A 27,247-nucleotide genomic window follows, 5' to 3' on the forward strand; every position below is an offset into this window, starting at 1 on the left:
AATACATTCATACATTAATACTCAAATTAAATATTCTATTATTTCTACTATTGTTTTACAACCCATTGAAGCTTTGTATGTGAAAGACACAGTTTCTGAGTTTGAGTCTGAAATCGGGGGGGGGGGGGGGGGGGGGGGTACAGAGGAGACGCAGCCTGGCATAATGCTATTAGGAGGAAAAAGCCATTAGAACTCCACACCCCCTGTGTTTAACAGGATGTTGGAGAAAGAGAAGAGAGAGAGAGTAGAAGAAAAGAGAGAGATAGACAGAGAGGTAAAAAAGGAAGTGAGAAAAGGAGAAAAAGAGAGGTGTGGGATAGGAGGAGAGAGAAAGACAAAGAGAGGTAAAGCAGGAAGTGGGAGAGAGAAGGAGAGAGAGATGAGGGGGGTGAGGTCTCTCAACCCTCCTCATTAAATGTTTGAGTGCAAGAATACAGTGTGACTTCTATTTTCAATTAGATTTGTTCTCCTTTCATCAGCACCTCCTCTAACACTGGTGGCAGTGTGTCAGTGTAGACGCAGCCCTCCCAATCAGGGCCTAATTGGAAGACTGAGCCGGATATCGTCAGCCTATTCTCAAAAGCCGTCTCACTCCCACTCTGAAAATAGAGCAGGTGTTCCTCACCCCTCTCTTCTCTCCTCCGTTCATCCTCCACTCCCCTCTCTCTTTAACTTGTTTAACCTCTCCTCCTCCTCCTTTTCTGTCTGCGCTCCTTCTGTGATGTAGCAGTATTGTCAAGTTAAGACCAGAGTCACCGGAGCCAGGCTCCCCTGGCACCCAAACAGCACATTCTCCTGTCAGGTCAGGTGGTTATGAAGACAGATGTTTGGGCCGCCTTCTGCTTATGATCTGCTACATCTTGATTTGAGCCTGTGTGGTTGGAGCCTCTGGCGTGATCTCTCTCCAACTACCGCTCTCTCTTCCAGCCAGCCAGATAATCACCCAGCTCTACAGCACTGTGTGTGTTCTGTTCCATGTGTGTGTGTGTGTGTTTTGTTCCGTGTGTGTGTGTTTTGTTCCGTGTGTGTGTGTGTTCTCTGTGTGTGTGTTCTCTGTGTGTGTGTTCTCTTAGTGCAGTTCCCCAGAGGAGTTCTAGGTCCAGTCTTACCCTGGTTTCTCTCCGTCCACCAGGATTCGAACCAGGATCCCCGTCACTGCCACTAGGATGGGGTAGTGGTCCACACTCTCCAGACCTGGGGGAGACACACACACACACACACATTACACACATTACACACCCATACACATTACACACAGGTCAGAAGGAGATGGGTTAGGGAGGGGTTTCATACTGTGAAAAGATAATTCAGTTTAGCTGCAGGAAATTGAACTTGGACTCAATCCACACAACCAATTTATCATAGGTGACAATGTGATAGATGATTCTCCAGTATCCTTGTCTGTGTGTGCGACATCTGTGAGTTATGAGAGAGACAGACCGAGAGAGAGAGAGAGAGAGAGAGAGAGAGAGAGAGAGAGAGAGAGAGAGAGAGAGGAGAGAGAGAGAGAGAGAGAGAGAGAGAGAGAGACAGACCGACCGAGAGGAGATAGAGAGAGGTGATTCCTACCTGGTAGACGAAGGTTGACCACACGGTCAAACAGGTTTCTCTCTGCAGTCACCCTGTTCAACACCTGGTTCAACAACTGGAGGAGAGAGAGAGGAAGGAGAAGAAAGGGAGAGAAAAGAGAAGAGAAGGAAATAGAGATGAGAGAGAGAAGAGGGAGAGGAGAGAGAGAGAGGTTTGAGAGGAAAGGAACACACTGTCACTACGTGGTTCATACTGGCTCGAGGAAGCTCTTCCCAGGATAAATCCCTCATCACATTTGGCCCAGAAACATGATGGAACTAGCCTACCTGAGAGAGAGAGAGAGAGAGAGAGAGAGAGAGAGAGAGGAGAGAGAGAGAGAGAGGAGAGAGAGAGAGAGAGAGAGAGAGAGAGAGAGAGAGAGAGAGAGAGAGAGAGAGAGAGAGAGAGAGAGAGAGAGAGAGAAAAGAGGGATGGAGGGAGTGATTGAGTAACCAATCAGATGCAGGATGATGGAATAGAGACTTGGCCAAGGAGCTGGTCTCTTTATTAACACAACACACATATACACACACTTACACAGACACACACACACACACTTCATTAATGCAGCAGCACGTAGCACACTTCCTGTCCTGCTTTACAGGGGTAGGCCTGGCACACACATACCACCCAAGAACCTGCAGGGAGACACTCAGTCACTTTGAAACTCGCACAATTTTACACAAACACACACACACACAGACATGTATTGTCATAAACCGGAAATTAGGAGTGAAAAGTTCTTGACACACAGTCCTGTTCTTGTCCTCAATAACCACCAAATATCTGAACACACAAAAAAACTGACACACTCACCTACATACACACACACAAACACACACACACACACGTGTAAAGTGAAGAAGAAAGTGAGAAGGAGGCCAGCTTGTCTTCAAGGACAAACGACCACCTGCCAGCACTCGAAGGAACCTTTCAATTAGCTGCTGATTGCAGAGAGAGCCAATAACCCACCTGGGAGCACACACGCGCACAACACACACGCACACGCACAACACACACACACACACACTCCCTCCTCACACACACTATGCCCACATTAAAATGTCCTACACACACTAGCTTGACAACAAACCTGCCTGGGGACAGCAAGGGAGGAGCATCACAAACACCATGAAGGAGGGAGTAGGGGCTACAGGAGAGAAGAGAGTGAGGAGAGGGAGGGGAGGGAGGGACGAGAGGGAGGGAGGATGAAGTGGAGGGAGGAGAGTAAGTAGAGCAGGAGAGATGAGAGGGTGAAGAGCGAGGAGAGCAGGAGAGAAGGAGAAGGGAGGGGCTGTACGCTGAGGCGAGGGTGTTAATGACTTGAACTGCGTCAGCCACATCTTTTCCTCAGAGAAGTCTGCTGATGATCTACCACCCTCCCCTAGGGTGAGACACACACACCTCTTCCTCTCCCTCCCTCCTTTTTTCCATCCTTCTCTCTGCGCCTCACTCTCATAGCCCATTCCCCATCCTTCCCAGATGAATCCAACATGTGGCTGTTGGTGTGGACGGTGTGCAATAGCAGCATTTTCAAGTCTCTGAAATGTATTTTCTAGTGTCGTTCCCTGAACAGGGAAACTTTGACGTCCTGTATCAGCTCACCTGAGCCAATCGTCTCAGTAGGAGCTCGGCGGAGGGGCGTGTCCAGTCCAGGAAGATCTCTGGTACCAAGGTAACCGTCATCTCCAGCACCCGCAGCAGGCTGACAGACAGGTCGAAGCAGGTGGCACACACCTTCAGCTGCCGCGTGTCCACAAAGTTCCTCTCTGGGCGCTCTGCTGCCTGCTGAATCTGAGAGGAGAGGAGGAGAGGAGGAAAGGAGAGAAGGAGAGAAGAGGAGGAGAGGAGAGAAGGAGAGGAGGAAAGGAGAGAAGATAAGGAAAGGAGAGAAGAGGAGGAGAGGAGAAGGAGAAGAGGAGAAGAGGAGAGGAGGAAAGGAGAGGAGAGGAGGAGAGGACGAAAGGAGAGAAGGAGAAGGAGAGAAGGAGAGGAGGAGAGGAGGAAAGGAGAGAAGATAAGGAAAGGAGAGAAGAGGAGGAGAGGGAGAGAAGGAGAGGAAGAGAAGGAGAGGAGGAGAGGAGAGAAGGAGAGGAGGAAAGGAGAGAAGATAAGGAAAGGAGAGAAGAGGAGGAGAGGAGAAGGAGAAGAGGAGAAGAGGAGAGGAGGAAAGGAGAGGAGAGGAGGAGAGGACGAAAGGAGAGAAGGAGAAGGAGAGAAGGAGAGGAGGAGAGGAGGAAAGGAGAGAAGAAGAGGAGGAGAGGATGGAAGGAGCAGAGTAGAGGAGAGAAGGAGAGGAGGAGGAGAGGAGGAGAGGAGAGAAGGAGCGGAGAGGAGGAGATGAGAGAAGAGAAGGAGAGGAGGAGAGAAGGAGCCGAGGAGTGGAGAGAAGGAGAGGAGAAGGAGAGGAGGATGTTACGGTCGGTGATTCCACCCCTGGATGTTCCTCATCTGGCTCGGATCACTGAGTCACACCAGGGACAGCTGCACCCAGCCAAGCAGAACGCCACCACACATCCTGGAGCGCGCGTGCCCACACACACAGCCAATATATCCAAAAGAAACAAACACACGCATTCTCTCTCTCTTTATCTCTTTCCCTTTCTCTCTCCACATCCCTCCATCTCTCTCACACACACTCACTTTCCCTCTTTCCCTCCCTCCTTCCTTCCCTCCCTCTCTCCTCACCTCCTGGATCATGCCTATGAACTCAGAGAAGGCCCAGTTGAGCTGGTTGAGGACGCTGTTCAGGAAGCTGGCGGCCATCTCCTTATCCTGACTCAGCAGCTCTGCCATGTGTCGCTGGAGCAGCAACGACGGACAGGGCTCTGCAACCAATCACACCACACGAGGGTCAGCATCCACCAACCACAAAGCACGCTGGTCAGGTATCAGCCAGTCGTGCAGCACTTTGGCCTAAAATCAGCCAATCACAGTAAAGCACTCTGGTTAACCAGGAAGTGTGTACAGGTTGACATCCAGGTGTTCTTCTTCAGTGAGGAGCTATGCAGAGGTGGATCTGCACCTTCCATGGAGTAGTTAAACACGACAGGTCTATCCTATTCTATTTCTACGTGCAGCATTTCATCACTGGGTCTACACTACAGCTGTGTCTGTGCCAGTTAGTCTACGTGGAGGACAGAGCAATGGGGTGCAGCTGTGTGTGTGTGTGTGCTTGTTGTTGGCTGCTATGGCCCACACACACACACACACACACACACACAAACACACATAAGTGGGCTTGCTGCTGAGTGACTACGTGAGGGCTTCGATTGTTACTCATTTATTTAGCCCCTGAATCAGTACAACCAGTATGAGACCTGTCTGTCTCTGTGTCCCTCTCTCACTTTCCACCCTCTCTCTCTCTCTCTCTCTCTCTCTCTCTGTATTTTACTGATCTAGATGACAAGGTGACATTGGTGGGGGGTGATGGACTGTTGAAAGAGGTTTCTAAGAACCTGTCTGAGGATCAGAGTCTCAGTAATCACAGCCTCTCTCTCATGGGCATGGAGCTCTGGAGGGGGGGGACTGTGGGACAGCAGCTGTAATCTGTAACCTCATCAACACCAGCAGGGGAGAGGAGAGGAGGAGAGGGGGGGAGCTAGCTCCAATAAAAGGCAAGAAAACCAATCCTTTTGTTTGGATAAAGAGGAGAGTGTTTTGTTAGGATGAGAGGATAACCTTTGAGTTTAATTAGGAGGAGGGAGGTTATTCTACACGGCCCAAAGGCCCACTGAGAAACAGAGGGGATTAGAGGCTGGGAGGCTGGGGAGGAGAGAATATATATTTTAGAGACTGGGGAGTTGATATGACAGATATTAGAGGATATGCAATGGAAAATGTATTGGAGGCTGGGGAGTAGAAGCAAGATATTGGAGGCTGGGGAGTAGAGGCTAGATATTGGAGGCAAATGGAGGGCAAATATTAAAGACGTGATGTCCTGCTACAAGTGCATGTTGTCATAACTACATGTACACACATGCACAGTCTCTTTCACACACTATTGTGGGCCCCTGAGAGCTGATGAATCCTGCTGTTCTTGGAGAGCTGGCAGCATTGGTGATTACCCTTTTAATTACCCGCCTCACCACCAGCCTCCACCCTAACCCAGCCTCCACCCTAACCCAGCCTCCACCCTACCCAGCCTGCCTACCCAACCTCCTCAGAGACTCAGGACTGCAGGAGGCAGGGAGAGACTGAAATAAAGGAGCAATTTGTAGTTTTCAATTACAACCTATTAAAAAGGTTGTAATTGAAGCTTCTAAGGCCAGCACTGCTGGCGGCTGCAGAGGAGAGAGTCTCCAGTCTTACTGATACACATCACTTGACCCCACGGGACGAAAGCAGAAAGAAACAGAACTAAAAGACAGGATGGGACAAAAGAAAAGAACTTACTTTGGAAACTAGCAATGGACAGATCTCCTGTTAGCCATGCATGCAGACGAGAGTTAGGACAGGTCGCATGAGGAATGGACAGAGCAGGCAGAGAGGGAGAGACAATGGGAAAGGAAGAAAGAGAGAGAGCGTGCGAGCGAGAGAGATAATAAAGAAATAGATTCAATATGCATAACAAGGAAATAACTCTCCAGGGAGCGTCAATGATAGAATACCGAACAACCACTGTTCATTTTCTAGAACACAAACAATGTGAAAACTTACTGCACCAAACTTTAGTTCCTTGGTGGGGAGAGAAAAATAGGGTTTTCTAGCTCACAAACACAATTACCCACAAAGCCATCACACCACACCTGATCTCAGTTTGACCAAAGCAAGCAGAGCCTTAACTGGGCTGAGCTCTTTGGCTGCTGGGCATCTGAGACCAGGCTTCCTGTGGCCTCATCAGCTCAGATCCATATTGATTGTGCTCCTGCTTTTAAAGCTGAACCCAGAAAACCAAGAGTAGGGAGAGCACCCCCTCTGAGTAGCAGACTTCATCATGCACGACTCTGACTCTGTGATCCGAGTAGCAGACTTCATCATGCACGACTCTGACTCTGTGATCCGAGTAGCAGACTTCATCATGCACGACTCTGACTCTGTGATCCGAGTAGCAGACTTCATCATGCACGACTCTGACTCTGTGATCCGAGTAGCAGACTTCATCATGCACGACTCTGACTCTGTGATCCGAGTAGCAGACTTCATCATGCACGACTCTAACTCTGTGATCCGAGTAGCAGACTTCATCATGCACGACTCTGACTCTGTGATCCGAGTAGCAGACTTCATCATGCACGACTCTGACTCTGTGATCCGAGTAGCAGACTTCATCATGCACTACTCTGACTCTGTGATCCGAGTAGCAGACTTCATCATGCACGACTCTGACTCTGTGATCCGAGTAGCAGACTTCATCATGCACTACTCTGACTCTGTGATCCGTCTTCCTGTAAAGCATCTGTAAACCTTGTACAGTAGGCGTTGTGTGTAACTATGATATTAATATGAATAATCCTTTTGGTGAATCAGGGATCAGTCCTGGCTTGCTGTAGCTTAGACAGTAGGCGTCATGTGTAACTGATGAGCCAGTGGAACTTCCACTCATAAAGATGTGTGGCTGTGTTCTATTTCCAGAGTTCCACTCACTTTACATCTCTCTCATGTCTGAGATATAAATACACTGAGATCTGAACACGTCCTCACGGCTGGAAACAACAAGGGTTATTATTTTTTTTACTCCTGCCTCAAGCACTCTTACAATCTTTCTCCCCTCCCCCCACACACACACAAACACAAACATACCTACAGACAAAAACACACACACACCTAAGCACACACACACACACATCAAAGATGAGCAGTTCCAGAACCAGGATGGTGTGATATAAACAGCAGGCAGCAGGTCGGGGGCCTGTATCTATACCGGGACAACAAAGTTACCATACAGAGAAATAGGTCACTGCTAATAACTACATCTAAGACTGACTGGACAGGAAGACACCGATGGAGAAGAGAAAGAGAGTGTACAATCGAGAAATTGAGAAAAGTGTGAAAATGTGTGTGTGTGTGTGTGGGTACTTACTCTGCAGACTGGGCAGGTTGGCATCTTCAGGTTTGGTTTTTAGCAGATGAGGCAACCTGGTGTACCGGTAACCAAACCCACAGCCCTGCAAAAACAACCTGGTTAAACTGGAGGGTGTGTGTGTGTGTGTGCACGTGTGTGTGTGTGTCAGCACCAGAACGCCTACCCTCCACAGTCGTACGAGGATCCAGTTGGTCTGAGCCCAGGGTCTCTGCTCATAAGGAGCCAGCAGGTTCCTCATCATGGCCACTCGCCTGAGACAGACAGACAGACAGACAGACAGACAGACAGACAGACAGACAGACAGACAGACAAACAGAAAAGACAGAGAGACAAGCAGGCAGACAAGCAGAGATTCAGACAGTTGAGAAGAAATATTGGGTTAACAATTCTGCAAAAAATGATTTAAACACACACCATCACCTTGGTACCCTGCATAACTTTAAAATGGCTGTACACTATTCAGGCTGACAGAGGAGCCAATCATAGAAGACCTTTCCCACTCACTGTTCCTCCGGGATCCTCTCCACCGCCCTGAGGGATTGTGGGTAGCAGACGTAACTGGCCAGGGCCTGCATCAGGGAGTCTTTGATGTCTGAGGGGGAACGAGGAGGAAGGAACCACATGTCATTCACCAAACCAGAGAAGAAGACCACCAGAGACCAACATGTCATTCACCACACCAGAGAAGAGGACCACCAGAAACCCACATGTCATTCACCACACCAGAGAAGAAGACCACCAGAAACCCACATGTCATTCACCACACCAGAGAAGAAGACCACCAGAAACCCACATGTCATTCACCACACCAGAGAAGAAGACCACCAGAGGCCATGCTCTTCAGCTGCAGGAGACATGTTGTTGCATAAACATCATACATCATGTATGATGTTTGTTATTATATTGCATATGTATTATAATCAACCAAGAAGTGGACTAAACCCATGTCCTACAAAACAGACCCAAGCCCTGGACCCTGGGTCTTCTAACTGGTAGGATGTGACACACAGGTCCTATCCCAGGCTGGGTGGAGATAAATTCTATTGGAAGTTCTTCACGCCGATATTAAAATGAGAAATTAGAATGTCTAAAAATGTAGAAATTAGAATGTCTGAAAACTTTATGTATTATTAATGTATTATTCTGCCACTCCCTCCAAATTATAATCCCCAAACGCAGCCTGGATATTAGATACAACCACATATAATTTAAAGCCATCTTAAAAGCGTCTCTTAAAATAGGTCCTGGTTGGTAGTACTTTGGGAAATGTACAGTGCGAACAGATTTACTTTTAGCTCCCCCAAGCTATATTGAACATTTTTAATGATGTCTTCAGATGTGAAATTAATCCACGTGAAATATAGTCAGGCCCCTGGCTGTTTTCAGCCAGAATGTCCATTAAAGGAGCCTGGTTACTGATTACAGTCCAGGCAGCTGCAGTCTGCTTCATTACTCCTCCAGGTAACAGGAGGAGGAAAATACTGGGACAGGAGAGCTGGCTGGTCAAGAGAACATTTCACAGATCAACAGTCAGGGGTGCCGCCAGGAATTTTGGGCCCCCTGACCAAAAAAATCCAATTGGGCTCCCGCTGCCCAGGTGCTGTCACCACATCTCTGGGACCTAACTGCCACGTCAAAAGTTTTACATAACTCTGATTAAAGGCTTGCAACTGTCTTGCTCTTTGTAGTTCAATGCTATTTCTAGCACAATATTTACTGCTGGTGATTTGTACATGCTAGTCTGCATACAGTATGCAGGTCACTATTTGATTAGATTAAAGATTAAAAGTCAAAAGTACAAAATGTCCTTAAGGCAATCTTTTACTGTCTCAATGTATTTTTATTGTAAAATTAAGAGATAAAATCCTCTAAGCATTAATGAAAGATAAAAAATTAAAAAAACATTGTGATCACTGTATTTCTGGCACCTCTACTGACTCCAACCAATATATTGTACTTTACGATTTGTAAAGTCGTTTTCACTCGTTCGACATTCCTAAGACAGCAACGCGCGCAGGTAGAATACGATATATGTGTTGCCTTCCCTTTCTGTTAAAATTGATGCTAAATAAGTTCGATGAAAAAAAGGATAGCTAGCTAGCACTAGTTATCAAACGAGTGAAAACTTCAAATCGTAAAGTACAATAAATTGGTTTAAATAGGCCTAATGCAAAACTTCCTACCTAGTAACCGGTATAGCAACCATGACAGTTTCCTGTTGTGTGTGTGTGCGTGTGCGTGTGTGTGCGTGTGTGTGCGTGTGTGTGTGCGTGTGTGTGTGTGTGCGTGTGTGTGTGTGTGTGCGTGCCTACACTCCTCGTAATGATGAACCGTCATACCTGTCCCGACGATGCGAGGGTCTGCAAAGTGCTTGGCGAGGATAGCAGCGAGCTGAGTCAAGGTTTCCTCGTAACCTGGGGAGACAGAAGGTTCCAGTACACGGTACACAATAGGTCGCCAAGGGGACGAGTTGACAGTGCACAGCTAAGTCACAGCATTACACAGCTACTCTACCACAGAAGAAGAAGCACGAGAAGCATTACACAGCTACTTTACCACAGAAGAAGAAGCACAAGAAGCATTACACAGCTACTCTACCACAGAAGAAGAAGCACGTTAACTATGTATTAACTACTTCAGTTAATGTTCCTGGGATGTATTTGGTAAATTCTCACGCCAGGCTGATGGGAACTGTTGCAGATTGAAAACTGTTGCAGATTGGATGCAAATGTATGCAAATGTATTTATCATGACAGAGTGGAATGGCTGGTAATAAATGTACCAATAAAGGCATAATAGCTGCAGTTAAATCCCCAGATGTAGCACTGGCCCTGTTTCAGTCAGCTTGGCTGTTCCCCAATCTAACCTCCACCCCCCCTGATGCTCGCTTTTCCTCCATTTAACCTCCACCCCGCCCCCGTGCTGTGGGGCCTGTGTTGCTAGCTGTTCCCCCATGCTGTGGGGGCCTGTGTTGCTAGCTGTTCCCCCATGCTGTGGGGGCCTGTGTTGCTAGCTGTTCCCCCATGCTGTGGGGGCCTGTGTTGCTAGCTGTTCCCCCATGCTGTGGGGGCCTGTGTTGCTAGCTGTTCCCCCATGCTGTGGGGGCCTGTGTTGCTGGCTGTTCCCCCATGCTGTGGGGGCCTGTGTTGCTAGCTGTTCCCCCATGCTGTGGGGGCCTGTGTTGCTAGCTGTTCCCCCATGCTGTGGGGGCCTGTGTTGCTGGCTGTTCCCCCATGCTGTGGGGGCCTGTGTTGCTAGCTGTTCCCCCATGCTGTGGGGGCCTGTGTTGCTGGCTCACCTGGCAGCTGGTCCATGCAGTTGGAGGGACTGAAGTAGTTCTTGAGGGCGCTGTAGCTGTTCATGGCCACGTTGAGGTAGAACTCGGGAGCGAAGGCAAACAGCGAGCCCGTATTATCTGCGTGCTCCACGGTGCGAATACACGCCCTCAGCAGCCAGTACACATCCAGCATCTTCTCCTGGGAGGGTTAGGGGGTGATTTAGTACAATACAATAGATCGTGTTCGGACTCGTCCTATTACTACATGATAGTACAATACCTTGGAGTAGATGGACTACATCAGTAGTATTAATACTCCAGAGTAGGTTATCTTGGAGTAGATGGACTACATCAGTAGTATTAATACTCCAGAGTAGATTACCTTGGAGTAGATGGTGGCGTTGATCCAGGCCAGCCTTCGGCTCAGGTGGTTCAGCTTCTCAGCGAACACCTTCTGGCTCTTCTGCAGCTCCTCCATGATGTCAGCTCTCTGAGGGGTCAGAGGTCACCCGGTCATCAACACACTGACAGCACCTGCACTCGTGCTTGTGTCTTTATACTTGTCGTGTGATACAAAACTGTGAAGCGAAAATAATGGAACCTCTGTGTTGCTAAACCTTAAGATGCTACCTAGAGCACTTTGGTGATATGTTGTGTGTAGGTGTGTGATTGTGTGTGTAGGTCTAGGTATAAGAGGATGTGTGTGATTGTGATCAATCGATCGATCAATCCATCTATATATCTTGATGTATTCTGTTGTCAGTGTGTCTACACGACACAATTTCCATGTGATACCATCCAGACAACCGTGATCTATGCATTAACACCAGCTGGTACGAGCGCGTTGCCGTGGTTACCGCACAATACAGCACCACGTTGGTTTTCACAGAAGGAAAAAACGAAAGTGAGTGAAATACATCTAAACTGCGTGACCTGGTTTACAAAGGGAACATGAAGCAGGGGTGACTTGAAGAGGGGCACAACTGAACGACGGACGTTCACATCAGCAAAGGAACACAGTCATGTGTTTTTACCTTGCTGGGACAGCGAGCAATCTTCTCCTCCGTGTCCTTCAGTGCTATGGCGTACTCGTGGACATCATCTGCCACCACCACCATCTAGAGACACACACACACACTTACTCAATGACCCGCTGCCTGTAATTTGAAATCTTACACTGAGGGAACAATGTACTTTAAGTACAAGCTGCTCTCCTGCCAGCACACTTCCCTCTCGCCTCAACCTCACAGGATCAACATCCAGCTCTCTCCAACCCTCTCCCATCTCCAGCCTGCCTCTCTGCGGTCTCCATCAGGACGGAGACACAAGGAGACACACACCAGCCTGCCTCTCAGGTGTCTCCATCAGGACAGAGACACACGGAGACACACACACAAGCCTGCCTCTCTGCGTTCTCCATCAGGACAGAGACACACACCAGCCTGCCTCTCTGCGGTCTCCATCAGGACAGAAACACACACCAGCCTGCCTCTCTGCAGTCTCCATCAGGACAGAGACACACACCAGCCTGCCTCTCTGCAGTCTCCATCAGGACAGACACACACGGAGACACACACCAGCCTGCCTCTCTGGGGACTCCATCAGGACAGAGACACACGGAGACACACACCGGCCTGCCTCCCTGCGGTCTCCATCAGGACAGACACACGGAGACACACACTAGCCTGCCTCTCTGGGGTCTCCATCAGGACAGAGACACACACCAGCCTGGCTCTCTGCGGTCTCCATCAGGACAGAGACACACGGAGAAACACACCAGCCTGCCTCTCTGCAGTCTCCATCAGGACAGAGACACACGGAGACACACACCAGCCTGCCTCTCTGCGGTCTCCATCAGGACAGAGACACACGGAGACACACACCAGCCTGCCTCTCAGGGGTCTCCATCAGGACAGAGACACACACCAGCCTGCCTCTCTGCAGTCTCCATCAGGACGGAGACACGCGGAGACACACACCAGCCTGCCTCTCTGCGGTCTCCATCAGGACGGAGACACAAGAAGACACACACCAGCCTGCCTCTCAGGGGTCTCCATCAGGACAGAGACACACGGGGACACACACCAGCCTGCCTCTCTGCAGTCTCCATCAGGACGGAGACACACGGAGACACACACCAGCCTGCCTCTCTGCGGTCTCCATCAGGACGGAGACACAAGGAGACACACACCAGCCTGCCTCTCTGGGGTCTCCATCAGGACAGAGACACACAGGGACACACACCAGCCTGCCTCTCTGCAGTCTCCATCAGGACAGAGACACACACCAGCCTGCCTCTCTGGGGTCTCCATCAGGACAGAGACACACGGAGACACACACCAGCCTGCCTCTCTGCGGTCTCCATCAGGACAGAGACACACGGAGACACACACCAGCCTGCCTCTCTGCGGTCTCCATCAGGACAGAGACACACGGAGACACACACCAGCCTGCCTCTCTGCGGTCTCCACCAGGACAGAGACACACGGAGACACACACCAGCCTGCCTCTCTGCGGTCTCCATCAGGACAGAGACACACGGAGATACACACCAGCCTGCCTTTCTGGGGTCTCCATCAGGACAGAGACACACGGAGACACACACCATCCTGCCTCTATGCGGTCTCCATCAGGACAGAGACACACGGAGACACACACCAGACGGATGAGAGAAAGGAGAGTAACTCAGTGAGCGTCAAAGTGAACTTTATTGTCGATCAGACCATGCAGTAATTACACAGACAATCCAAATAGCGTTTCCCCATACTCCAAATGTGCAGTAAAACAACATTGTAACATTCGACATACTCGTGCAAACAGACATCAGGTTAAAAAGTACGTCGCAGTACAGTCGTAATAACCACCCTGAAGGCCTGAGTGCTCAGACGCTAGCAGAGATGTTTCTCAGGACCGTAGCTTCTCAGCTCGGGAGTCCGACCCCACCGGACACTGTAATAACTGTCTCGTGACAACAGCACTCTGAAAGCACTCAGGGGTCGTGGAACCCTGGGGGTTCCGGAGGGCTGAGGGAGTGTCAGTGTTCTGCGGCAGAGGAGAACCAGAAAGTCTGGAGGTGAAACACTTATCTGTGGCCAGCCTGGGTCATGGCTTTCTGGAAATACCATCGTATATGAGTGGTGTTAATGAAACTCATCCAGTCAAATGAAACCAATGGACCCGTGTCAGACGAGATATCTGTGAGTCCATATCAAGCACACATCAATTACTTTCAAGATGCTAGTAGAGAGTCGACCTATTGACCGCGATACAGTGTTAAGGTAGTAATGTGTTATATACAGTGGTGTAAATGTAATCTCTCTCTGAAGCACCCAATCTCTTTAACAGAACCAAACGTTGCAGAGGTGGTTTGCTGACAAAATGAGCATGACCAGTAGGCCTAAGCCTGTCCGAGACTTGTCAGCCGGCGAATCTAAATGCCGGTCGTATCAGATAGAGTGATCTTACAGCGAGGGTGGTAGGGGATGGTAGTGGAGCACACACACACACACACAGATCACATGATTTATGAGATGTTATCTTCAGTTCTCTCGTCATGGTTCCCTGTCACCCTGTCAGCTCTCATCCAGGTCGTCCCAGCAACAGCCTACGTCTTTGCACGGCGACCTTCATTTGACGACCCTTCACCAGTTAAGACTGCGTGTTGTAAAAAGACTGATGTATGGTAGGGGCCGTAACTTTCAGCTCTACACACTTTGCCAGCCTTGCTCTGTCCAAACTTCCTGTTTCCATAATGCACACCACAGACCTCTGCGGTGTGCGAAGAAGAGAGAGAGAGAGGGTGAAGAGAGAGAGAGAGAGAGAGAGAGAGAGAGAGAGAGAGAGAGAGAGAGTGAGAGAGAGAAATAGTGGGGAAAAAAGGAAGAGATAGATAGATTGAGAGAGGGAAAGTCAGAGAAAGAGAGTGGGAGATATAGTGGGAGAGAGTGAGAGGAAGAGAAGGACAGAGAGAAAGACAGAGAGAGAGAGAAAGACAGAGAGAGAGAGAGAGCGGGCTGGGATAATGCAGGGGTAAAAGGTTTGCCAACTCAAGCACTTTCTACAGTGAGATATGAGCCAAATCAGAGCTTTTCAGCATCACCCCGCTCTCAGACAACAGTCCTTTACAGAGAGCACATAAAAGTGATAGAATGACTTGTCTGTGTGGTGTGGAGCCTCGTTCCTGACGAGGTAATGGAGCCTGGAGAGGAGCTTGGGTGATGGAAGGCAGAGATGAAGCGAGGTGAGGGTAATGCGCTTGTCTGCTGATGCATTGGCTTCATAAGGACTTTTGGGTTTCAGAGTTGTCATACTTGTAACAGATTGCTGTTCGCAACGACGTAGTTAGACCTCCTACAGCTGAACTGGATTCTTCGGAAAAAGCAGCCTGTCAGCGACCTGACAAACATCTGAGACCTGAGTCCCAGCCACCATATGACCCTGTGTGTGTGTGTGTGTGTGTGTGTGTGTGTGTGTGTGTGTGGTCTATAACCACATCAAACAAGCACTTTCAGGGCGCCCCAGTATGTCGCTGGATAAGTGTGCATACCACATATAGGCCTTACCGCAGCATACCACCTAGACTGAGGCCTTACCGCAGCATACCACATAGGCTGAGGGCTTACCGCAGCATACCACCTAGACTGAGGCCTTACCGCAGCATACCACGTAGGCTGAGGCCTTACTGCAGCATACCACATAGGCTGAGGCCTTACCGCAGCATACCACATAGGCTGAGGCCTTACCGCAGCATACCACCTAGACTGAGGCCTTACTGCAGCATACCACCTAGACTGAGGCCTTACCGCAGCATACCACCTAGACTGAGGCCTTACTGCAGCATACCACATAGGCTGAGGCCTTACCGCAGCATACCACCTAGGCTGAGGCCTTAACGCAGCATACCACCTAGGCTGAGGCCTTACCGTAGCGGTCTGGGTTTGAATCCGGCCTTGGCCCTTTGCTGCATATCTCTCTCCCTCCATTTCCTGTCACACTTCACTTACAAACTGTCCAATAGAGCATGAAAAAGGCCCAAATATATATCTTTCAAGAAGAAGTCTTTTCTGACAGAAATAAAAACCATACCATAAAAACCTGGATGGAATCACCATATAGAGACCATAGATTATATGGATAAAATCCCCACAGAACTATAAAGCATAGATTCTGCGTGTGCACTCTCCATCCAGCCTTGGAGGGACATACCTTGCCTAGCTGCTGATGGACACTCAGGTTGTACATCATCACAATACCATCCAGAATCTCCAGCAGCGACTTCTCTGTGATTGGCTCGTCAGGCTCTTCTAGCGGTCGCCCCAGCAACAGGCCATCGTTTCCATGGCTTCCCTCAACTTGAGTAAGCAGAGGAGATGAGAGGGGAGGTGGGAAGGAGAGGATAGGAGGAGCGAGGAGGAAAGAAGGAGGAGAGAGGAGAGGAGAGAGGAAAGAGAAGAGAGGAGACAGGAGAGGAGAGAGGAACAGAGGAGGGGAGGAGAGGAGGAGAGAGGAGAGGAAATAGGAAAGGAGAGGAGAGAGGAGAGAGGAGGAGAGAGGAGCAGAGAGGAGGAGAGGAGAGATGAGGAGGAGAGGAGAGAGTAGGAGAGAGGAGGAGAGGAGGAAAGAGGAGAGCAACTGTTATACCAGGTGCCATCAGCACAACAGCAGAGAACACGTCTCCACTTGAAGACAAGGAGGTGAGAACACTGACACCTATAAAGCAACAGATGGACCTTAACCCTCCATGCCCATAAATTGGTGTCCAGCTGACCAGTACTGACCCCCCCCCCCCCACCCCCCAACCTGTGAGTCACAGTGCTGGACAAGACCAGACAGCCCTCTATTAGATTAGCCTCCTACAGAAACCAATCACAAACCTGACTCGGAGCCTTAAACTCTATAAACCCGCCCTCACATGCTGTCTTACTCTTTCTGTCCCTCTCCCCATTTCCTACAAATTCTACTAGATTACAGAACTGAACAGAGGCCCAGAGATGTAGTTCAGGTATAGTTCTGGTGACGCTAGCGTTACATTTCAGGAGTGTAAACCTAGACTTAAGTCTGAATCTCTGAATCCGAATCTAGACTGACATCACAAACTGTATTTGATCAGAATCTAGATGTGAATCTGAATCCATGAATCCGAATCTAGACGTGAATCTGAAACTCTGAATCATTTCAATATAGATGTGAATCTGACTCCATGACTCACTGTCTTCCTCCGTGCGCTGTTCCACGGCCAGGGTGCGGATCTTGACCTTTTCGGGGGGCGCCAGGGGTCGCCGGGGGGTCATGATGCTGACGGCGGCCGTGCTGAGGAAGCGGTTGGCGCGGCCCAGCGTGGGAGAGCTCAGCCAGCTGGGACGAGCCAGCGCCCCGCCCATGGCCGCTGCGCCGAACGGCCTCTGTCCACACAAACAAACACACGTTTATATAATTGAAACCCTTGGAACATTGTATGTGATGGATTTGCACCATAATGCCTTTGTCTGCACAAAACACAGAAGCTTTATATTATTTAACACACTCAAAACATCATACATAAATACACTCTCCCTCCGAATAGACAGACACCCCAACATAATTATTAATAAACACACTTGGAACACAGTACACAACCAACTACACACACACACCTGAGCTGCTCCGCTTTCCTCGTCCTCATCCAGATCATCCATGGAGGAGGCCTGGATCTCGGCAGGGTCGATGACGATGTTGGCTTTAGACGCCAGGTCATCTAGGAGGAACACACAGCCGTCACTCCTTCATACCACACACAGGTGTCACTCCTTCATACCACACACAGGCGGCATCCCAACACGAGCGGGGAGCCTTGGGAGCTCACTGTGTAGGCTGAGGCCTGACCACTGATCTCGCTCTCTCGCTCTCTCTCGCAGAGGTCTGTGGTGTGCATTATGGAAATTCATAATATAACGTCCAGGTGCTGGATTAGGGTAAGAAGGAACAGCAGGAGGGTAGCTCAGGGAAAGGCAGGCAGCGCTGGAGGTCGTAAGACGGTTCTCTGATGGAAACGCATCAACCCCAGCCGCAGGAACAGACGGCTGATTGTCTGGGTTTTAATGAATGTGGATTTTAATCATAGCTTGATTACAATCGCAGGTAAGGTGGTCGAACGAGAGAGAGAGAGAGAGAGAGAGAGAGAGAGAGAGAGAGAGACAGAGTGAGAGAGAGGGAAGGATAGAGAGATAAACTAGAAAGAGGGAAAATGAAGCAGGTTGGCAGACATTTATAACATGGCTCTTTACAGCACAGTAAATATCAGCCTCAATAAAATACCAAGCCACAGTTACACCCTCGCCCAACACACACACGCGCGCACGCACCCACAAATCTTCTTCACTTTTATTACACAGATTGAAACTCAGGCCTGATCTTTACGAACAAAGTCAGATTTTCCAAGAAAAAGGATGAAATAAAATAACAACAAATCACATCTCTGATCCACATATCTGATTGGTCAGCTCTTCTGGCCAACCAGGACACAACCCTTGTCCTCTTGGCACAAAATGAAAAAGCTTTCTACTGACACACAAACCAGCCAGCTGTCGGTTCCAGCATACACCTGTGTGTGTGTGCGCGAGTGAGAGTGTGTGTGTGTGTCCTGTCTCGACAGTGTGTGTGTGAACAAGCTCATACATTCCACAGCCTCAGCGCCTGCACGCTGAAGCCCTCGCAACGACAACAGTGAAGCCCTCACCACGACAACAGTGAAGCCCTCGCCACGACAACAGTGAAGCCCTCGCCACGACAACAGTGTTTATCTATAACCAACATCAAATGACTATTACCTCAAAGTCTAATCTTTTTAACACCCGCGCAAAAAATATACGAAATCGGAAACGGGTCGCAATATGAAGAGTTTGGAACATATTGAACACTTCTGTGTTAAATAAGTATACAAAAAATAAGTATACAAAAAAAAAAAAAAAAATTGTGAATCGATGTGAATCGCTAGAAGACTGAATCGCGATTCAAATGTGAATCGATTTTTTCCCCCACCCCTACTAAACAGTAGCCAACGCAGGACACCCCTGCAGCATCCAGACTGTTCATATTCCCACATATCCCCGGCTGTAAAAGGTTCTTCTCTCACAGACTTTTGAATATTTTCAAAAGAGATCCGATGTGCATGAGTCAAGTGGCTGTCAAGTGGCGGAGTCAAGTGGCTGAGCGGGTAGAGCATCGGGCTAGTAATCTGAAGGTTGCCAGTTCGATTCCCGGCCAGTACACATGACGTTGTGTCCTTGGGCAAGGCACTTCACCCTACTTGCCCCGGGGAGAATGTCCCTGTACTTACTGTAAGTCGCTCTGGATAAGAGCGTCTGCTAAAATGACTAAATGTAAAATGTAAATGAGTCAATCCCTGCTGGAGAAAAGCAGAAAGCGGACACAGCCACAGCTCCCTCTAGTGGCTGGTCTGTGACAGGCAGCCTGCGGCCCGGGATAACACCACCTCAGAGAGGACCAGAGAGAGGGACGACAGGCGGGTGGTCTCACCTTTCAGGGTTTTCTTCAGGTGGGAGAGCAGGCCTCCTAGTCTCTGCAGGTCGAAGTAGTCCACCTTCCCATTGTAGAACAACTGGGGAGGAACATAGGCTTCTGGTGGGGGAGGGGAGAGAGAGAGAGAGAGGTGGGGGAGAGAGAGAGAGAAAGAGAGAGGTGGGGGAGAGAGAGAAAGAGAGAGAGAGAGAGAGGAGAGTGTGAAAAAGAGAAAAACTGTGTGGCAGTTGTTTCATTGATAGGATTGGTCGATGTACAGGGGACTGTTGAAAGACTGCGCACAGACTGCGTACAGACTGTTGAAAGGCTGTTTACAGAGTGCTACTGTTGTCATATCGACCCTGAGGGGCGTTCTAATGTAGGCTGGTAGAAACCTTCCTGATCTCTAGCCAGATGGAGGTCTGCTTCCTGATCTCCAGCCAGGTGGAGGTCTGCTTCCTGATCTCTAGCCAGGTGGAGGTCTGCTTCTCTCCAGGGGAGGGGTGTAGACACAAACGCTTGGCACCAGTACTTCTCAAACTGGCTTTGTGTGTGTGTGTGTGAGGTCTCACCCTCACTGCTCACACAGCCAGGATTCATCCTCTTGCCTTCGTCCCAGTAGCTCCTCACTGCCGTCACCAGGCGATGCAGGAAACACACCATGTACTCTGGAGGACACAGCGCCGTGGGGTGCTGCACGGACACACACACACATACACACAGGCAAGCACACACCCACACAGACACAGAGACAGGCCAACACACACACACACACACAGGAAGGTAGGCAGGCACACACACGCACACAGGCAGGCACACACAGACACACACAGGAAGGTAGGCAGACACACACACACACAGACAAACACACACACATACACACAGGCAGGCAGGCAGACACACACAAAAACACCCAAAGACTGTTAAGGAAATTGGACTGAGGTTCAAGGAACGTTAACTGTAATTGAAAGGGGAAAAAAACGTGTGTTTGAGTTCATGTCTCACCCCTCTGTTGCTGGCGTTCTCCTGCAGGAACTTACGGAACTTATTAAGGAAGATGTATCTAGAAGCTTCGCCCTGAGAGACAGAGAGAGAGAGAGAGTGAGAGAGAAGGACAGAGAGTGAGAGTGAGTGAGAGAAGGAGGGAGACAAGAGAGAAGATGTTAGGATAATTTCTTAAGTAATGCACAGAGTCGTCGGATTCAAAGAAAGTACAATAGTTTAATTCTTGCCAGCAAGGAGACAAAGTCTGATCGCAATACAAAGTTTGTCTGCTAGCATATTGTGCTAGCTAACTATTTAAGCAGAACCGCTCTTTACAGTCATTGGTTAAGACAAAGGCATGCAAATGTTCCTTTGCTCTTCTTCATTGGCTCCTTGCATAGACCTGGCGCGAGCGTGTGTGCGTGCGTGTTTGAGTGTGTGCGTGTGTGTGCCTTTTGACCCCTGTAAGCTTGACCACATGATTCACCCAACACAGATAAGGCCAGACATCTTTTATGGCCTCTCCAGTAAGAGAGAGTGGTCAGCCCAGGTCACCTTGTTTACGTATGCCTCATGTTACCCAAAGTCCAGATTTGGGGGTAGGCTTCTCTCTACACACAAGGAATGCTGAACACAGAATCATTCTTATACAGGATGAATGTGTTACATCTTCAATTTCTCCAACATATCCCTCCTGTTTATCCTGAATAAAATGTGTCATTCCAAAGCCACGCCTACACACAGTCAATAAAATCAAAAATACATAAAATAAAAATAATTCATAAAAATCAAAAATGTGTAATATTCAATAAGTCTACACAGCATTATAGTCTAGCAGTGTGAATGCTTGGACATGACGGAAGCCCATGGTATTGGGTAAAACCCAACATCACGCAGCAGAATAGTCATTTGACGTCTGATGAGTTGGACCTCATCTCAGATCTCCTTCACACAAAATCAAATAGAAACAAAGATTGCAACAAAGAATTCAATACAGAAATTATCAGGATATAAGAACATCCCTACTTGTTGTCTACCTGGTCATCTCTAAAACCATCAAACATTCAGTAGACTGTCAGTCAGGTTTTTCTAAGACAGGCCCTGATTGTGCTCTTCCTCTCCAGGTTGGGTGATAAGCATTTCTCTCCAAGTCAGGGAGTCATAAACCTCAGTTAACCAAACAAAAACCTATTTAACCCTTAAGTCACCCCAGATCATGTCTCCAAATGCACTCTCCCACAACTTATCTCCATTTTATAGATGGCAAAAGAAGCTCACCCTCCCCCGAAGGTGATCCCCTACAGCGCAGTCAGGACTCTAAATCAACAGACATTTCTCTCCAGCCTCCTGCTAACTCTTTTACAACCTCTTCATGATAAAAGATCACTTTTGCACATCTCCTGAAATCTCCTTACATGTTCTCAATTTCTGTTTTCAAATTAATATCAACTTTCTGTGATGCAACCAAGTTTCTCAAAAGCAAAACATCAAGCTTTAATGCAAATCCCAAATAATACTTAATCAAGTCATATAAATGAAGTATTGTAGTATCATGGTCACAGTATTGTTATCTCCTCTTCCGACAGTCAATAACTGTTCTCAAAACATTCAAACTTCTGCCCTGGAACATAACATATCAACTGGACATCTTTACATAACTAGAACGTATCATGATAGGAGTGTTTGTATCTAAATTTTATTCCACAGAAAAGTTTCTTACTTATCTCAAGATTAAAACTTCACTTCTCCAACAGAAGAGTACGAGAGAAAGAGAGAATTTTATGTGGGATGTTAAGAGAACAACAGAACAAGTATGGCAGAAGGAACCAGGAAGGAAACATATCTGAGTGTATCAGTGGCCAAAGGAGACATACTGTAGGACTACGGACTGGCATAAGGGAACCAGGAAGGAGGCGTCATTGAGTGGAGCAGTAACCAGGGAACAGTAACCAGGTAACAGACACGAGTCCAGAGGGAACGGGGAGACAGAATACGCCCAGGACAGCACTACCTACCGTGCCTTTGTCCTTGTTGTTGAGCATCAGTCTGAGGATCTGAACCTGGAGCTCCTCCACCACTACAGGGCAGGAGGGAGCACAAACACACAACAATTTTGTTTTTTCATCACATCCATTTTTGAGGTAAACAAAACAGAGAAGCTGATTGATGTCCCAGTTAACGTACTGTGACTGAAAGATGTGTGTGTGTGTGTGTGTGTGTGTGTGTGTGTGTGTGTGTGTGTGTGTGTGTGCGTGTGTGTGTGTGTGTGTGCATGTGTGTGTGTGGACTACCTTCGATCCTCTTCTTGAGTCTCTGGCAGCCTCTCTCGTAGGCCCGCCTCCTCAGTCTCTCGTCGGCGCTCTCGTCTTTCGGCTCCCTCTCATCCTTCCCCTGCTCACGGTTAAACAACATGAGCACAGCAGGCTGGAACAGCCTCCCTCACTCAGCGCTAATCACTCACTAACAAACGCGCTAACATCGCTAATAATCACTCACTAACATGCTAACATCGCTAATAATCTGTCACTGACAAACACGCTAAAGCAGAGGGCCGTGGCGTGTGAAAGGAAGCCTGTAATAGGCTGGCTCGGGGCATCCATTTGAGAGGAGGTCTGTGATTGGCTGTCACCTCTTTGTCGAAGCAAGTGGGCCACCAGGTGGTGGGGATGAGCTCCTCAAGCCCCGCCTCCTTCACCCTCAGCGGCGTCTTGATGTAAAAGAACACTACGGAGCGAAGTACGTCGAACGTGACTCTGTTAAGGAGCCTCACGCACACAGGAACACAGACTCATTCCTGCTTCTTTAACAAGCAGTTCAGTCGTTCACGTGTTGCAATTCACTAACGTGATGCTGTTCATCCTTTTCTTCACTCATTCATTCAATGATTGATTCGCTACTTTTTTATTTACATTCATTTGTTCATCCATTCATCAGCTAATCCATTCATAAGTTCATTCATGAGTTCATTCATAAGTTCATGCATGAGTTCATACATGAGTTCATTCATTCATTAGTTCATTTATGAGTTCCTTCATTAGTTCATTAGTTCATCCATTCATCAGCCAGGGTGAGCGCTGGCGCTTGGGAAGGATATAATACATTGCTGAGGAGATACTTCCTGGACTTCTCGTGGTGCAGGATGGCCGTGGTCAGACGTAGGTAATGGATCTGCAGAGCACAGGATCAGGGTCTCGTTAAAAAGCCTGTTAGCATGTCGGATGCATTTATGTTGCTGGACTCTACGAGTTCCACCCACACACTGGGGAGAGCCGTGAGTGCTGAGTTAGTGTTCTCCTGCTGCCGGCCGGCTGGGACTAAGGCCAACACTGCTCCTAGCATCTCCTCTCCACAGGGAAGGACGCAGACCAAGAGCAGAGAGGAAGGGCGCGGCGTATTGGAATGGGACACAGCCCTGCTAGTGTCTTGTGATGTGATCCCTGTGTAGGTTAATATAGCCTTCTAATATCTGGCCTCGTCCAGAAACTAACCCTGGATTCAACAGGCTTTTAAGATGACAAATCTATTTTCCATGTAGGCCATCTATCAAGCACGGACCTAACCTTGGACGCTTCATGAATGAAAACTTAACCCTGACTCCATAAGCTCCAAGTCTATAGGCCCTATCATTATACTCCAGTTTGTGTGTGTGTTTCTTACCTGGAAGCCCAGGTCTGGGATGATGGGGGAGAAGCGATAGGCCCTCAGCAGAGACATCATCAGCTGCTTTAGACACTCGTTCACTTCATAGTCCTGAGACAGAGGCAGAAAGAGAGGCAGAGAAACAGAACAAAGACAGAGAGAGACAGACACAGATAAAGACAGACAGACACAGACACAGACAGACAGGATTTTAGCACAAACCACTGCAGAAACTCGGCACAATCATGCATTGGCAACTTTGAAAGAATGCAGGAATAAACTCTACAATGATGGGGGCATTAAAATCAGATCATAGAAAACCCAGGTCATAGTTTTACCGGTTCTCCCTACCCCATCCAAACCTTATGAATACAATAGAACAATATAATGTGGAATAAAACTGCTGGCAGTTGACTTCACATTTCTAAGTGGCCTCTCTATCACATGAGAGAAGCAGTTTGAAGAACCAGAGGGTACGCTTGATCTTACCTCCATGAGCAGCCAGAAAAGGTCCAGCAGCTGCTGGATCAGGGGGTGCTCATCGACTGACCCCCCGCCCTCCAGGATCCCCAGCAGGAAGTTCATGAGAACATCCTCCACCAGGTACACTTTACACTGGGGAAACGCAATATCACACAACACCTCTGAAAAGGGATTCCTTATCACCTTACCGTTTACACTGGGGACACAATAATCACCCCTTAGACTGGGGATACATTGTCGCACAACACTTTCCACTGGGGGACGCAATATCACACAACATCATTCATGCTTAGATGACTGCGGCCTTGACTGACTCGCCACTCACCATGAGCGGGGCAAAGTGGTTGAATATGTGTGCCAGGGTCACCAGGATGGTGGGCTCTCCGTGGAGCTTCCAGGACGAGCATTCTGTCTCCACCAGCCTCTCCTCCTACAGAGGAACACAAGACGGCCTTCAACTCAGAACCTTTACGAGGCTGTTCAGGGTTTCCCGCAGCACTTTTCAGCTGAGGCGGCCGCCTAAGCAACACACGCATGCCGCCTTAACGTATATGGTGTGTTTCCTGCTACTTTACGACGTAAAATAGCGATATCCGCCGTGTTACTCTGTCCTGTTTTCTCCCTTCCATTCCAAAACGCCAGTCTCCCTTCCCTGCTGAACGCATTAGTCTACAAATAGCACAAACTAGCCCCCCCCCCCCCCTCCCTCCCCCCCCGATCCTCCTCATCACAACAAACCTTCCTGATCTCACAGTCTGTTTAGCCGCACGGATCAGAGATCAGAATGGTTTTACAATGCAGAGGAAACCAGGTTTAGGACTGATCGATACAGGATGTGAAGTGATGTGAGAGGCCTGTAATGGGTTACTGTACCTGTGTGTCTATGGTGGTGGACAGGATGGTCTTGATGTAGCCCAGGAGCTTCTGGGCCTTGAGCAGGTCGGCAGTGGGGGGGTTCTGCAGGGGAAGGTAGCCCTCCACTGGGTACGTAGCTCACACACACGTTAAGGAGAAAACATTAGTCATTTAGCCGACGCTCTTATCCAGAGCGACTTACAGTAAGTACAGGGACATTCCCCCCGAGGCAAGTAGGGTGAAGTGCCTTGCCCATGGACACAACGTCATTTGGCGACCTTCAGATTACTAGCCCGATTCCTTAACCACTCAGCCACCTGACTCCCTTGATTGTGAACCTCAGGGATAATAAATAAAATTAAATTGAAATTAAATGTCTATGAATCTAAATAGAAATGAGTAAAAATTACAATACTAATGTATTTTAATTCTAAATTTAAAACGTTGTGTTTCACAGGAAATAAAAGCAGAGCTGATGGTAGCAGAAGGCAGCAGGTCATGAAGTAGTGTGACCGGCATTGTCAAGAAAGGATATCGGAGAGGGCGGCTGCCGAAGTTGAACGCCACCGACTCTTTGAAGGACAGACTGATTGCAGGGAAGTAGGCGACACCAGGACCCATCTTGATATCGCTGAAGGCTGTGCCCAGAGATTGGCCATTTCTAACACAACACACACGTCACAAGATCATGATCACTTTTCCTTTGGTTGTGTGGGTGAAAGCGTTTATAATGCTAGCTGTACACAACTTGAATAGGTGGGCAGAACAACATTGGACGGAAAGGCTAAAGCCACGATCACACCAGGCACGGCATAAATCGCCGTGCGGTACGTCGACGCAAACATCGCTATCAATCTACGCAAAATCACAATCAATCTTGAGCAGCTTTACAAACAGTATAGCTTAGATGCAGGAGAGCCTTGTTTTGTTAAAGGTATATCCACACTTTATTTGATCCAACCAAACGCGAAATAAAATTTATTTTAGGCTAGCTAGCTCACGAACCAGCTCTAAGAGCCAGCTCTTTTAGGTGAACTCTTTCAACATTCATATTCATTTTTACACTTGCAAATCTTTTTGACCCTAATCATAATCCGAGTGGGGTAGATTAGCCGCGGCAGTGCTGATTGCTTTCTACTGAAATGAATAGACTGAATGAACGAGACGAAGTTTTGATCAATTATAATTCTAGATTTTGCTTGAATATTAGTATGTTTTAGAATTAAACTCATTTGAATTAAACTGAATTCAAACTTGATCAGAGGCTGGAGTCACAGGAAGGAAGTTGCCAAAACAACTGGTGAGATGTCAACAACATGGATACTTACAAACAGAATGTAATGGTGCCCTCATCCAGATCTATGAGACAGCTGACAATATCACCTGCCGCCCATGACTAGAGAGAAGCACAAGAGGGACAGGTCCTAACACAAACACTTCATCTACACGGCTATCAGAGACCACATTCTGTAAAGCACAAACAGGACATGTGCGTAAGAACGTTGTACAGTAGAAGTTCAGTACTGAAAATGCATGAAAATCATTGTGTTGTGAAATATGTGCTGAAGTGTTTCATGTTCGTAATAATTATTATCTTTCTATGTCATATCTTTCTGTTGTTTTAGTCTTGTTCAACAGTTTGCTGTCGCTGGGGTCATATCCAGTTCAGAGAACAGCGTGGTGTTCTGCACTGATCTTCAGAGTTCTTCCCCTCACCTTGCCGTAGTTGGTGGTCGTCACGTTCCACTTGCGTACCCGGTTCCCGTCGTAGGCATAGGAATCTGGGGTGTCGCCCACGCCCTCCTGCGAACAGGAACATGCTCAAGTACAAACAGGCCTGCTGGTCGCTGTGCTGCCTGAGTAAGGCTAGGCCAGGTGATGGCGGCTGTGCTATGCTCTCTGAGGAGAATCACACTTTG

At 48.4% G+C, this 27,247-nt stretch overlaps 1 protein-coding gene across 2 annotated transcripts in view; it reads right to left on the reverse strand.

Moving 5' to 3' along the window:
* Window positions 1–340: 340 nt before the first annotated feature.
* Window positions 341–27,247, reverse strand: part of LOC124471647 (E3 ubiquitin-protein ligase RNF123) — a 36,416-nt gene continuing 9,509 nt past the window's right edge. For both annotated transcript variants that reach the window (XM_047026210.1, XM_047026211.1), the window contains exons 8-35: window positions 27,045–27,131; window positions 26,657–26,724; window positions 25,864–25,989; window positions 25,347–25,461; window positions 24,799–24,903; window positions 24,480–24,605; window positions 24,009–24,101; window positions 23,446–23,519; window positions 22,981–23,098; window positions 22,643–22,742; window positions 22,367–22,428; window positions 20,373–20,444; window positions 19,940–20,060; window positions 19,386–19,487; window positions 17,504–17,604; window positions 17,080–17,272; window positions 16,077–16,222; window positions 11,906–11,989; window positions 11,254–11,361; window positions 10,893–11,070; window positions 9,934–10,008; window positions 8,099–8,186; window positions 7,758–7,845; window positions 7,592–7,676; window positions 4,258–4,397; window positions 3,175–3,363; window positions 1,570–1,645; window positions 341–1,194 (exon numbers count right to left, since the gene is read on the reverse strand). In XM_047026210.1, coding sequence (XP_046882166.1) covers window positions 1,106–1,194; window positions 1,570–1,645; window positions 3,175–3,363; window positions 4,258–4,397; window positions 7,592–7,676; window positions 7,758–7,845; window positions 8,099–8,186; window positions 9,934–10,008; window positions 10,893–11,070; window positions 11,254–11,361; window positions 11,906–11,989; window positions 16,077–16,222; window positions 17,080–17,272; window positions 17,504–17,604; window positions 19,386–19,487; window positions 19,940–20,060; window positions 20,373–20,444; window positions 22,367–22,428; window positions 22,643–22,742; window positions 22,981–23,098; window positions 23,446–23,519; window positions 24,009–24,101; window positions 24,480–24,605; window positions 24,799–24,903; window positions 25,347–25,461; window positions 25,864–25,989; window positions 26,657–26,724; window positions 27,045–27,131 — 3,009 coding nt within the window. In that variant the 3' untranslated portion in view covers window positions 341–1,105. The remainder of the gene's footprint in view (window positions 1,195–1,569; window positions 1,646–3,174; window positions 3,364–4,257; window positions 4,398–7,591; window positions 7,677–7,757; window positions 7,846–8,098; window positions 8,187–9,933; window positions 10,009–10,892; window positions 11,071–11,253; window positions 11,362–11,905; window positions 11,990–16,076; window positions 16,223–17,079; window positions 17,273–17,503; window positions 17,605–19,385; window positions 19,488–19,939; window positions 20,061–20,372; window positions 20,445–22,366; window positions 22,429–22,642; window positions 22,743–22,980; window positions 23,099–23,445; window positions 23,520–24,008; window positions 24,102–24,479; window positions 24,606–24,798; window positions 24,904–25,346; window positions 25,462–25,863; window positions 25,990–26,656; window positions 26,725–27,044; window positions 27,132–27,247) is intronic.

Source organism: Hypomesus transpacificus, chromosome 9 (assembly GCF_021917145.1).
Source record: "Hypomesus transpacificus isolate Combined female chromosome 9, fHypTra1, whole genome shotgun sequence".
Classification (NCBI taxonomy): Eukaryota; Metazoa; Chordata; class Actinopteri; order Osmeriformes; family Osmeridae; genus Hypomesus; species Hypomesus transpacificus.